This window comes from Lissotriton vulgaris, chromosome 10 (assembly GCF_964263255.1).
Source record: "Lissotriton vulgaris chromosome 10, aLisVul1.2, whole genome shotgun sequence".
Taxonomy (NCBI): Eukaryota; Metazoa; Chordata; class Amphibia; order Caudata; family Salamandridae; genus Lissotriton; species Lissotriton vulgaris.
Genome location: NC_141698.1, coordinates 111329673 through 111343703, shown reverse-complemented (window position 1 = coordinate 111343703; position 14031 = coordinate 111329673). Strand labels below are relative to the sequence as shown.

Below are 14031 nucleotides of genomic sequence, written 5' to 3'. Positions count from 1 at the left end.
TTTATTGAGGAAGAATTGCCTGTTCAAATTGTATCAAACAATGGTATTCAATTTTTGTCCAACATTTCTAAGGAGTATTTCAACAGAGCTGGTATTAAACACAGGACGACTTCCCTATACAACCCTTCTGGTAATGGCATGATTGAGAAATTCAATAGAGTCCTAAAGAGTGCCATTCAAATGGCTGTACAGAACGGCTGTGATTGGGAGGTTCAAATTTTCAAGACATTGTGGCTGTACAGAACCACACCTCATGACACTTTGGAGGTTTCCTCTTTCAAAGTCATGAGAGGATGTGGTGCCAGAACTAAGTGTATCCCGGAATGGATGTTGGAAGCTGCAACCAGTACTGTGCCGGTGGATGTATTGAGATTTAGAATTGTGCAGAACCCTATAAAGTATAAAGAGATGTATGATCTAAAACGAGGTTCACAGGATGTTTGCATCAAGGTGGGCTGTTAGATAAAAAAATTAAAAACCTTGGAAGGCGAGGGAGGGTGAAAGTCAGTTCTCTGAGCGTCACTAAGGTCTTAAGAAATGCTGTGCAACTAAGTGATGGTAACGTTTGGAATCTAAGATGTGTGGCTGTTTTCCGCCATAGTCCTAATTCCATTAGTAGGTCCTCTAATACTCATTCAGAGAGGTTTTCAGAGCCTTTTAATGTTCATTCAGAATGTGGTGGTGATCTTGTGGAGAGTGGTGGTGATCTTGTGGAGAGTAGCATGGAGGTTGTTTCTGACAAAGGGGTAATGAAGACAGTACGCTGTGATAAACGTGTCCGTACGAAACCCAAATAGATGTCGGATTTCATTTGTGATGAAGAATGTAAATAATGCTTTTCTAGTAGTAGTACAAAGCTTTATTTCGATATAAAATATCTTAAAAAGCACATCTACAATTAAAATCACAATTCATTTTAAAAATACATTAAAAAGCTCTTTGACAAGAATACAAATATAATAAAAATGTATTAAACCAATTACAGCTTTGGACAAAGTTAAAAAGGAGCCGCCTTGTAGATTCAGCCTAAGTCTTTCAGTCTAATCACCCACGCCCAACTAAGGAATTTGGCCACCCCGCAAGCTAGGGTGGTGTTAGGATCTGTCTGCAAAATTCTGAGGGCAGAAGAGTGATTCTTGGTCTCAAGCTGGCGGCAGACAGGTTTTAACCATTTCAACCTAGGTTTGCTATAAGCGTTACATACAAAGAAAAAATGCGGGATAGTTTCAGGTACACCAGTACAAAATGGACAGTCAACAGGTGTTTGGTAGGGTGGTTTCCACTTACATGTACGTTCACGAACGGGAAGAGTTCCCATTCTGAACTGAATGTAAAGTGCCCTATCTCTGGGTTTCCTAATGAAGTCCAGATAGGGTTCAAGACGATGTACTGTCTTGTGCAAGCGGAACTCATCTGTCAACCTCCCCACATCAGTATCTCTGAGATCTTGAGCATCTACCCATGCCCAATAGGCTCTCTTAATTTCCACTTTTGACACTGAGACACCTAACTCCCATACAATATTAAAACCAATAGCCAGTAAAAGCTTTTTAGGGCTCGCCTGCTGATGCGCATGCACATAGCTGGAGAAGCTCTATAGTGGCTTATCCAGAATTTAACCACTGGCGATTCCATGCAGTGCATGTGCTTTTTAGGTCATTGCGCAAGCGCAAGCCCTAAAAAGCGCGTGCACAATGCCACCAGCCGCCTGCCTGCCTGCCTGCCTTGCATTACCACATCAAAGGCAGCCCTGCCTCCCTCCCACAGCTTCTCTAATTATTCACGGCCGGCCGGCCATACTTTCAGTTTCACGGCCTCCAGGCCGTGTCTCCTTTTATGCTCTTTGATACTTGTTTGTTGTTCTCGTTAACTAGCACTCTTATAGCACACACACTGCCATTGGCATGGCATCGCAGCGGTTAGTGGCAGTTGTGAGCATGGTTACTACAGGTTATTTTAGGTATCGCATGATGCTTGCAATTGCTCACTACGTCAAATGATGTTGAAATGTTTTTTAGTTTATTTGGCCCCGCATTTCGCTTTGTGCAGATTTATTATTTGAACGCCCCGTTGCTATGTAAGAGCGCTTGTAAAATTCCGTACTTCGACTGGAACCAGCAGAGCTACATTCCAAGCACAGGAATGCGGCTTTTCCACACTCCTTCACGTTTAAATGACATCAGTACTCAGCATGCGCAAGTAAACCCTTCCCACCTGAAAGGTCAAGGGTCAATTTCCCACTTGTAGTATTCGGAAGTATTTACATTAATTACACCAAGGGGCGCAACAACCATTTAACTTTTTAAAAGGGCTCTTGCCCCGCCCCTTCCCCCTCGTCAGCTGGGCTGCCAGACTGGAGGTCAGTCTCACGTGCAGTAATCCTCCCGCGTCTATTGTGCCTTTGCTTTCTGTGCCCCCTGCGCCACACCCGACCTGGTCTGTCTCGTGTAAGATAACCATGTGTAAGGGAGAGGACAAAACCATCAAAACGGCACGGGTGCCCTGCAGCCCTGTCCTACCAAAGACAGAAATACAAGCTCTCGTGGGATTGTAAATAAATCAACACTGTGATGTTACAGAAACAAGTGAAAAACAGGTTTGTCTTTGAAAGTAAACAAGGAATATGACATTAGAAAAGAAATGTTGAGAGGAGTTTGTCTTTTGTACTTAGTTTTTTCAAGAGGTTCATAAAACAATGCATGATGTGGTGAATTCTCATTTCACTTTCAATTCAATTCTCTTGTTCTCATTGGTGCATATGATTGTGTCTGTGTGCTAGTTTTGTTCTGACTGCAGTGATCTATCAGTAACCCCTAAATCTAAATCCCAGGTTGTGCGTCTCAAAATTTCCTCCTCAGAGTGATAACATAGTATCATGGAATTTATGGAAATTTGTAATTTTTAGTGCTAAAAAGAACAACAACTGCCACAGCAACTGCTGCAAAAAATAAGATGTATTTTTGTTTGATACAAAACGATTAAACTGAAGGGAACAACGCAGAGACCAGAACAGCCGGTTATGGTAGCACAGCGGGCTAATGTATCCACGGATCTGTGTTTAGTGCCGCATTCCCAGATTTAAATCCTGTTTGAACCACTTAGCCTTTCATCCTTCCAAGGTTGGCAAAATGAGTACCACACAACGTGCACTATTCAAACAACAAGGTTCCTCCACAAATCGCTGCTATGGCAAAAGTGCTCTGTCCCTCTGCACAGTATTTCCTTGGAGATTTAACATTGCCTTGAATGGGTGGACACTACGTAGCTCATTGTGTGATTTTTTTTATTTTTATGCAACAAGTTGATAATCGATTGCAGGCACAATGTCCATTCTCCACTACACCAAATGCTTATGTGAAGCAGCACTAGCCACACCTTGCTTGTATTGTGTCATTCTAACTCATGCAACTCACCCAAGAAGTGCACTATACTCAGGGCCACTGGAATTATGCGGCAGGAGAGGGCCAAATTATGCGGTAGGGGTGAGTAGATTATACGGCAAGAAAAGGTAAATAATGCAGAATAATGTGCCATATTTTGTAACAGTATTACTTCATTATTTCGTAATTTTAAACTTGGTAACACTGTCTGGGCATTGGTTGCACCTCATTAGGACCATGTTAATATCCAAAATATAGCAATAGGCACAGAGCTCCACAGATGCCCCCACCACACAGCTCCACAGATGCACCCACCACACAGCTCCACCGAGGCACCTACCACACAGCTCCACTGAGGCACCCACCACACAACTCCACCTACACAGCTCCACCGATGCACCCACCACACAGCTCCACCGATGCACCCACCACCCAGCTCCACCAATGCACCCAGCACCCAGCTCCACCGATGCACCCACCACACAGCTCCACCGACACAGCTCCACCGATGCACCCACCACACGGCTCCACCAATGCACCCACTAAGCTCCACCGATGCACCCACCACACAGCTCCACCGACACAGCTCCACCAATGCACCCACCACACAGCTCCACCAATGCACCCACTAAGCTCCACCGATGCACCCACCACACAGCTTCACCGATGCACCCACCACAGAGCTCCACAGATGCACCCACCACACAGCTCCACCGATGCACCCACCACACAGCTCCACCAATGCACCCACCACACAGCTCCACCAATGCACCCACCACACAGCTCCACCTACACAGCTCCACCCACCACACAGCTCCACCGATGCACCCACCACACAGCTCCACCGAGGCACCCACCACACAGCTCCACCGAGGCACCCACCACACAGCTCCACCGAGGCACCCACCACACAGCTCCACCGAGGCACCCACCACACAGCTCCACCGAGGCACCTACCACACAGCTCCACTGAGGCACCCACCACACAACTCCACCTACACAGCTCCATCGATGCACCCACCACACAGCTCCACTGATGCACCCACCACCCAGCTCCACCAATGCACCCAGCACCCAGCTCCACCGACACAGCACCACTGATGCACCCACCACACAGCTCCACCGACACAGCTCCACCGATGCACCCACCACACGGCTCCACCGATGCTCCAACTAAGCTCCACCAATGCACCCACCACACAGCTCCACCAATGCACCCACTAAGCTCCACCGATGCACCCACCACACAGCTTCACCGATGCACCCACCAGAGCTCCACAGATGCACCCACCACACAGCTCCACCGATGCACCCACCACACAGCTCCACAAATGCACCCACCACACAGCTCCACCAATGCACCCACCACACAGCTCCACCAATGCACCCACCACACAGCTCCACCTACACAGCTCCACCCACCACACAGCTCCACCGATGCACCCACCACACAGCTCCACCGAGGCACCCACCACACAGCTCCACCGAGGCACCCACCACACAGCTCCACCGAGGCACCCACCACACAGCTCCACCGAGGCACCCACCACACAGCTCCACTGAGGCACCCACCACACAGCTCCACCGAGGCACCCACCACACAGCTCCACCGAGGCACCCACCACATAGCTCCACCGAGGCACCCACCACATAGCTCCACCGAGGCACCCACCACACAGCTACACCGATGCAGCCACCACACAGCTCCGCCGACACAGCTCTACCGATGCACCCAGCTCCACCAATGCACCCACCACACAACTCCACCAATGCACCCACCACACAGCTCCACCTACACAGCTCCACCGATGCCCCCACCACACAGCTCCACCGAGGCACCCACCACACAGCTCCACCGAGGCACCCACCACACAGCTCCACCGAACGACCCACCACACAGCTCCACCGATGCACCCACCACACAGCTCCACCGATGCAGCCACCACACAGCTCCACCAACACAGCTCCACCGATGCACCCACCACACAGCTCCACCGACACAGCTCCACCGATGCACCCACCACACAGCTCCACTGATGCACCCACCACACAGCCCCACCGATGCTCCAACTAAGCTCCACCAATGCACCCACCACACAGCTCCACCAATGTAAATGTAAATGTAGCCGTACTTGTAAAGCGCACTGATACTCCTGAGTGTTCTGGCGCTGTACTCATACCGCTAGGGAACCCTTCCTGGTTTTTCCCCGTGAAATGTCCACTCCTGGGCATCCCCAGGGTGCAACCAGGCATCCCCAGCGCTGTTGGGGGCCGTTGTGGAGACTCAGCAAGCTATTGCCCAGCGTGGGACCCATGATTAGAATAGGCACCGAGGCGAGAAATCAGGTCCGAGGAATTATGAGCCCAAGATCCGCCAAGACCAGTCAAGGCGGGAATTGAACCCTGGTCCCGGGCCAGACCTCTGCATCAGGGTCTACCGCTCTAACCATTGAGCCACACTTCTCTAAGCTCCACCGATGCACCCACCACACAGCTTCACCGATACACCCACCACAGAGCTCCACAGATGCACCCACCACACAGCTCCACCGATGCACCCACCACACAGCTCCACCAATACACCCACAACACAGCTCCACCATGCACCCACCACACACCTCCACCGATGCACCCACCACACAGCTCCACCGATGCAGCCACCACACAGCTCCACCGATGCAGCCACCACACAGCTCCACTGACACAGCTCCACCGATGCACCCACCACCCAGCTCCACCGATGCACCCACCACACAGCTCCACCGACACAGCTCCACCGATGCACCGATGCACCCACCACACAACTCCACCGATGCACCCACCACACAGCTCCACCGATGCACCCACCACACAGCTCCACCGATGCACCACCACACAACTCCTCCGAGGCACCCACCATACAGCTCCACCAAGGCACCCACCACACAGCTTCACCGATGCACCTACCACACAGCTTCACCGAGGCACCCACCAAACAGCTCCACAGATGCACCCACCACACAGCTCCACAGATGCACCCACCACAGCTCCATAGATGCACCCACCACACACCTCCACCAAAGCACCCAGCTCCACCGATGCACCCACCACACAGCTCCACAGATGCACCCAGTTCCACCGATGCACCCACCACACAGCTCCACAGATGCACCCACCACACAGCTCCAGAGATGCACCCACCACACAGCTCCACAGATGCACCCACCACACAGCTCCACCAATGCACCCACCACACAGCTCCACCAATGCACCCACCACACAGCTCCACCTACACAGCTCCACCGAGGCACCCACCACACAGCTCCACCGAGGCACCCACCACACAGCTCCACCGATGCAGCCACCACACAGCTCCACTGACACAGCTCCACCGATGCACCCACCACACAGCTCCACCGACACAGCTCCACCGATTCACCCACCATACAGCTCCACCAAGGCACCTACCACACAGCTCCACCGATGCACCCACCACACAGCTCCACCGAGGCACCCACCACACAGCTCCACCGAGGCACCCACCACACAGCTCCACAGATGCACCCACCACACAGCTCCACAGATGCACCCACCACACACCTCCACCGAAGCACCCACCACACAGCTCCATCGATGCACCCACCACCCAGCTCCACCGATGCACCCACCACCCAGCTCCACCGATGCACCCACCACCCAGCTCCACCGATGCACCCACCACCCAGCTCCGCCGAGGCACCCACCACACAGCTCCGCCGAGGCACCCACCACACAGCTCCACCGATGCACCCACCACACAGCTCCGCCGAGGCACCCACCACACAGCTCCACCGATGCACCCACCACACAGCTCCACCGATGCTCCAACTAAGCTCCACCAATGCACCCACCACACAGCTCCACCAATGCACCCACTAAGCTCCACCGATGCACACACCACTCAGCGCAACCACAGCATCACGCAGCGCAACCACAGCATCACTCAGCACCACCACAGCATCACTCAGCGCAACCACAGCATCACTCAGCGCAACCACAGCATCACTCAGCGGAACAACATCACTCAGCGCAACCACAGCCTCACTCAGCGCAACCACAGCATCATTCAGCGCAACCACAGCATCATTCAGCGCAACCACAGCATCACTCAGCGCAACCACAGCATCACTCAGCGCAACCACAGCATCACTCAGCGCAACCACAGCATCACTCAGCGCAACCACAGCATCACTCAGCGCAACCACAGCCTCACTCAGCGCAACCACAGCCTCACTCAGCGCAACCACAGCCTCACTCAGCGGAACCACAGCCTCACTCAGCGGAACCACAGCCTCACTCAGCGGAACCACAGCCTCACTCAGCGCAACCACAGCCTCACTCAGCGCAACCACAGCATCACTCAGCGCAACCACAGCATCACTCAGCGCAACCACAGCATCACTCAGCGCAACCACAGCATCACTCAGCGCAACCACAGCATCACTCAGCGCAACCACAGCATCACTCAGCGCAACCACAGCATCACTCAGCGCAACCACAGCATCACTGGTTCAAATATGTTCTTTCAATGTTTCAAGCTGTTTTCAAGCTTTCATGCTTTATTACAAATCACAAAAAGATGTTAATATTTCACTTCTGTTCTTGGATTTTCGTCACAATAAAAACACTGAACATAATCTTCACAAAAGTTATTTAGAAAAGTTTAAGCTATTGCCATTACAAATTAAATAAATTATTTAAGTATTAATTATTTAAAAAAATTAAAAGCCATTGTTATTTGTAATATCAATACATCTAAGTCAGTAAATACAAAACATGTTGCATTACAAATGCTATAGGTGTTTTTGCGAAAGTTAGAACTATTGGCATTGTAAATGACAAAGCTATTAATTTAGCTATTTTAAAAAATAACACAAATAAAAAAAAATCATTTATAAGACCAATAGCTCAAACTTTCCTAATGCGAGCCCTATTGCATTTCCAATGCTTGTTTATCCTAGCAAGCCAAACAATTTTAGGCGAACCCTGCAAGTTCATGACTTCTCTTAAGCCATCTGCATAGCAGAATAGCTCGGGTGTACGCCACAAACGGGCCCAATAGAGAAGCGGGCGCAAAACAATTAGATCTTTAATTGATCGACGACCCAAATCACAGCGGAGTGGCTTAATTGGAGTACCCCTAGGAGGGGAAACGAGCTCTTTAAAGAACTTGCTTTCCGCCGTAACAAGTACATCAACATTGTTAAAACCCCAGAGCTCAGCTCCGTACAACCTACAGCTTTTGCAGCATAAATCTCCAATGCAGGGGCTATGGGTCTGGATATTGAGGCTCTGTGTTCCCTCCCAATGACTCCCAGAACACGCTTATGGCTTAAGGCCATTTTCTCAATGTGTGGCTGCCATTTCAGTTGGTCTAATAGTCTAATCCCTAGATAGTCAAAGACGTTAACATGCTCTAGGGGCACCTCGTCAAGTGTAAGTGTGGATTTAGCATTCCTACTAGGGGTAAAATAAAGGAGCTTGGTTTTGGTTGTATTGATTACCAGGTCCCTTAGGTTGCAGAAGGGACAAAAACGATCTAAAAGCTTCTGGAGGCCCGTTGGTGTTTTTGATACCAATAACGTATCATCCGCAAAAAGCAGAGCGGGGACCTTTACAGCCGCCAGAGTGGAGGCATCAGCGTTGATTTCAGACAAAAATGAGACAACCCCATTCACAAACAACGAAAATAGGGTCTGCGCCAGGACGCATTGCTGGCGGACACCTCTATTTACCGGGATTTTGTCAGTTTTCTGCTCCTGGGTACCCCAGCGAATTCATGCATAATTTCCATCGTGCATACAGGCCAACAAATTCAAAATAGGCAAGGGAAACCCCATCTCCGGCAGGACAGTCCACAGGCACTCTCGGGGAACCAAGTCAAATGCGGTCTTCAAATCAATAAATGCTAAATAAAGACCGCCCTTGCCAGTGGTTACTACCTTCCAATGCAACAAAACCAGCCTGAAAGCCTTGTCGACAGTACCTGTAGAAGCCCTGAAGCCTGCCTGGAATTGTGAGATGATATTGTTCTCTTCCGCCCACGAAAGAATCCTCTCCAGAAGTACCCTGCCAACCACCTTCTGGCCAGCATCAATAAGGCTGATTGGGCGATAGTTGGCAGGGTCACCCCTACGCCCCTTCTTGTATATAGGGATCACTTCAGCCCCTTTCCAAGAGCTTGGAACCGAAGTGCCCCGGAGAAGGGCATTGATCAAGAGGGAAAAGTATTTGGCCCATTGCTCAGTGTTGGCACGGAATAGGTCACCTGGAATGCCATCCTGGCCCGGTGCCTTCCCGGATACGATTTTATTAATGGCAACCTCAACCTCTTTTTACCCTACAGGATCAAAGGAGGGCGGAATAGTTGTCCCAGACAATGGAAAATATTCGGGAGACCCTCTATCATCTGTCACCTCAGCCCCCTCATACAAACTCCTAAAGTGGTCAAACCATTCCCTATCAGTAATGTGGTTGGGTATTTGATGAGTATCACCACATTTGACCTTCTGACCAGAGCCCAAAACAGCTCACCATTCTTGGACTGACACACCGACTTCAACTCATCCCAGTGCTGGTCCTCCCATTCCCGGTCCTCCCATTCCCTTTTTGCCACCGATAATGCTCGCCTGTACTGGAATCGAGCTAAGCGGACCTCGGCAGCATTACAGGATTTCATGGCAGATATTAGTTTTGATTTTGCCCCCCTACAATCCTCATTGTACCACTTGGATGCAAGTTTCTTACTCCTGGACTGATTTATGGCCAGAGTATTCAGAAAGAGAGCACCCATCATATCAATTGTTTCAGCAGAGATTACATCCGCCCGACACGGTCCCAGCCCATTGATACAAATTGCTGAGAGTTTCACAGTCTGATCTCTAGTGATCTCTTCGAGGGCGCTAGTTTTTTGTTCATCCAAAATGATTTTTTGCCATTTAATAAACCTTCTGCAATTGGAAGGGGTGATTTCCCTGGTCAGCATCCTCGGTCCACTACTAATCAAAGGTTCCCCATTTGGAAACAGGTTCCGCATACTAAGGGACAGGGGGTTATGGTCGCTACGGATAATGCTTTTCACTTTTATGACTTGTTCCTTTTATTATTGTATTGTTGTTTTGTTGTTTATATTTAATTTGTTTGCCATTAGCAGATGTAAATGTTCTCTTATTTTGTTGATAATCCCAGGGGGGGGGGGGGGGGAGATGTGTTGTATTCTCTTCCTTTTGTATTCATTATTTACATGTGTATGTTCTACCTCGTTCCATTTGTCACGCTCAGCTCTTGTCCAAGTCAGCTGTGAGGTGCTAGAGTGCTGGCAGTGGACTTTGGAGATGCACGATGGATAACGGATCTTCCTTGTCTCGCTCTACTAGTGTTTCTTTCCTTAGAATTAAACTACTATCTCCATTACTCGTGTCCGGCTCCACTTTACACATTATACCTACAAGCCAGGACTATCGGCTTTGTCAATGATCGTTAATTGCATTTAATATATAAGCAATGACTACGGTTTTGTTGTATACAACATTGAAAATGTTCGAACAAACTAAAACGAGTCTCTTTGAAGTTACATTCAAGACATCGAGCAGTGGTACTGCTGGAGAGTTAAGATTTTCTATTCCAACAGGAGGGAGAAAGCAAAAATGGAGAGCCCTATATGGATCCGGCCGGGCACCTGCTTTTAAGAAATGCCGGTGCCGTGCAGCGTCAGGACCCGCCCCACTTAGAGATCCTCAGAGTATCAATTCGTTCTCGAAAAATGCCAGTACCCAGACCATGAGGATCTCTCACGCAAACTGTGATCTCTCCGGACCCTGCTCTTCGGTTATTAAAGATGCTACCACCGGTCGCATGAAGAGCACCATCGGGCCCACAGAAAACAACACAACGAGAAGCACGGCTCTTACCTGTGCATCAATCTCACTGAACCATCCTTCACTGCTTTATGCAGGGCGCATGTGTATAACATACGCGTTTGATTACCCACTTTCCTTAGAAAACGGACTGCAAAAGATGCTGCCTTGTGTTCAGCGCTGTGGGTTACCTTGTCGGCCATCTTGGAATTGGACTTTTTTGAGCGACATTATTGTTTTTAGCAAGCGATATTAAGCCATCTCTTCATAAAGATATTGTCAACCATGGAGAGAATAACAGTTGGTGTTGCCTTTTTATTTTCCTCACACTGTCATTTTTGAATATTGTTGCACTAGTTCAAAATGGTCGCTTCGCTTACGAGCGGAATAAACACCGCTGTGCTTGAGTATCATTTACTTCAGCGGGAGCGTGCAGTCCTTTCTCTCTGTCTGTTGTTCACTCTCACTCAGCTAGTTTTATCCTCCCCGGGGCTGGTCGCCCTAGTGCATCTTGCCTGTTGCTAAGGACTCAGAAGGTGCGGTCAGCTGCGGGCACGATGAGATTTCGCACCCCACATTGGGGTTTCGGATCAAGTGAATGATCTGACGTGTTCTGTATTCGGGTGGCGAAGGAATCATAAGCTTTATGAGAACACCAAACTGGCACCCTGAATTGTTGAGGGTCTGAGACTGCAGGTAAGAAGAAGCTTGTTTGTGATAACTCAACCCATCTGTTGACAGCTAATGGTACTTCTTGTTTTTAGCTCTTTTTTAATAAATCTTTCTTATGCACTCCAGCGCGTAAATGGGAATTCTATATTCTTATCCTACGAACCTCCCCGCTACTTGTTCCCAAATATAGTTAGTATTGGGAAGTTGCAATGAGTTGAAATGACCTAAGAGGGTGATTTAATGTAGACTGTAAGTGTCATTAGACTATGGGCCAGGAAGACCTCAGGTGGCATCTGAATGGAATCCAGCGCTGCCCTGGAGCCCAGTTCAAGGGACCAGGACAATGAATAGGACCCGTGCCTTGGAGTCGAGGCGCTCTCACCCATGGGGGCTGAGGATTACAGACTGACACTTTCGAAACGGAGAGTGAGGGAAAGGTGTGGGATAGGCTCACGGACACCCTCTGGGGGAGGTGGGCAGGGCTTTTGTTTGGCTTTAAGAATAAAAACTCGGGTCGAGCCATAAAAGGTTCACCATATAAATCAGACATCACATGTCTATAAAAATATGATAGATTGTTTATAATAGATATTTTCAACATTTTACTGTTTCAATTGAGTAGATCTGATATTAATGCATTTAGTAATATTTATCGAAAGTAATATTTTCTTACGCATAAAACATTTATTAATATCCTTATGCCCTGACAACATTGTTATGAGTTACACAAGGAGTGTAAGTTTGCCATGTTCTCTGTATACACACCACTGTGGGGTTTCATTCTTCTGCCTTCCGTTTAACACATAAGGTCACTGGTTTTTATTAAATTCTATGGCAGGACAGGAGGCTTCAGATTATGCTTTCTCTATTTCTTTACTACTAACAGCAGCCAATAAAAACACAGTAAAGAAACGAAAAAACTACAACTCCCATGAGCCCTTAGGCCAACCATAGAGAGTACATGCTATATAAGGAACCATAGAGGACAACACTTCCTCTTTCTTTGCTGCTTCGCAGCCAGTTAAGTGCTTTTTGACTTTCATTCTTATTTGTGTGTTTCATGGCACTGTTTACTTGCTTGTTTACCTGTATGCCGGTTTCGCTTTAGCGTTTGTGTCACAGCCGCTTTGCGCGTTGCGCTGCCGCCGGCGTTTGTCTTGCAGGTTTACACGTTTGTGCTTCTGTGAGCGCGTGTTCGCCTCTCTGGTCTTTGCGGGCGCATTGTGCCCGCGTTGCTGCTTCGGTGGAGTGGGACCGGAGCTCGGGGACTTGCGCGCGCGTGTCGCGCGCCGCTCCTCTTCCGGCAATAAGGCACGTCACCGCGCATGCGCATTGGTGGCATTTGCGACGCTCCGTGTGACAGGAGCTTCTGAACGCTGCGAGGCGGCGCATTTTCAACTTTGCCTCTGCCCACTTTGCCTGCCGGAGAGCTCCTCTGACGCCCTCTACCTCTCGGAAGGTTTTGGGCTGCATAATTTTTAGAGGCGGTGCCTAGGGTGTTTCCTTTTACGCAAGCTGGTCCCTCCACGTTTTATTCTGTTTATTTTGGGTCGAGTTGTGGCTCTGCCTGTTTAGCTTGCGTGGGGCTGTCACCCCCCCTGTCGGAGTCACTTGATTGTGGCCTTTTTCCTTGCATTTGCATTTGCTGTGGGCCTCTAGATATACTTCGGTATTTCTAGATTTTGTTTGTTTCTTGTTTTCCACCTACTTTTTCCTCAGTGCATTCCATCACCATGGCAGACTATGTCGATGCTGAGGAATATTTTTATGAGGAGGAGCAGGAGGAATCATTTGAATATGATTTAGTCGATGCCCTTGACCATGGCGTTCAGCAGTCTGTTAATACTGCATTGGTCCGTGCCATTGGGCCTCTGAAACGTCATTTGGCTGACTATGCTCAACAACAGGGTTGGATTCCATCCTCTGCCTCTACGCATTCCTCTAAGTCTCCCAGTAATCCTCATAGGTCTGACTTTGTTCGTTTGGCCAGGTCTTTGTCTGCTCCTGCTCCGGACACTGAACATACCTCTTCTTCATCATCTTCTGGTCCCTCTGGTCCCCCTCCGGCGAAGAAATCCCGAAAGGAACATTTTGTGGACGCTTCT

The 14031-nt window shown here is 49.2% G+C and overlaps 2 protein-coding genes across 4 annotated transcripts in view; one reads left to right on the top strand and one right to left on the bottom strand.

The window, feature by feature from the left end:
- Window positions 1–11409, bottom strand: part of BRAT1 (BRCA1 associated ATM activator 1) — a 191940-nt gene extending 180531 nt beyond the window's left edge. Inside the window, exon 1 of the mRNA XM_086940635.1 lies at window positions 11309–11409. Within this exon, the coding sequence (XP_086796761.1) occupies window positions 11309–11370 (62 nt within the window). The 5' untranslated portion in view covers window positions 11371–11409. The remainder of the gene's footprint in view (window positions 1–11308) is intronic.
- Window positions 11410–11696: 287 nt separating this feature from the next.
- Window positions 11697–14031, top strand: part of IQCE (IQ motif containing E) — a 272321-nt gene continuing 269986 nt past the window's right edge. Inside the window, exon 1 of one of the 3 annotated variants that reach the window (XM_086940632.1) lies at window positions 11697–11950. The gene's annotated coding sequence lies outside the window, so the exon portion shown is untranslated. The remainder of the gene's footprint in view (window positions 11951–14031) is intronic. The other 2 variants (XM_086940634.1, XM_086940633.1) reach the window with 2 other exon arrangements.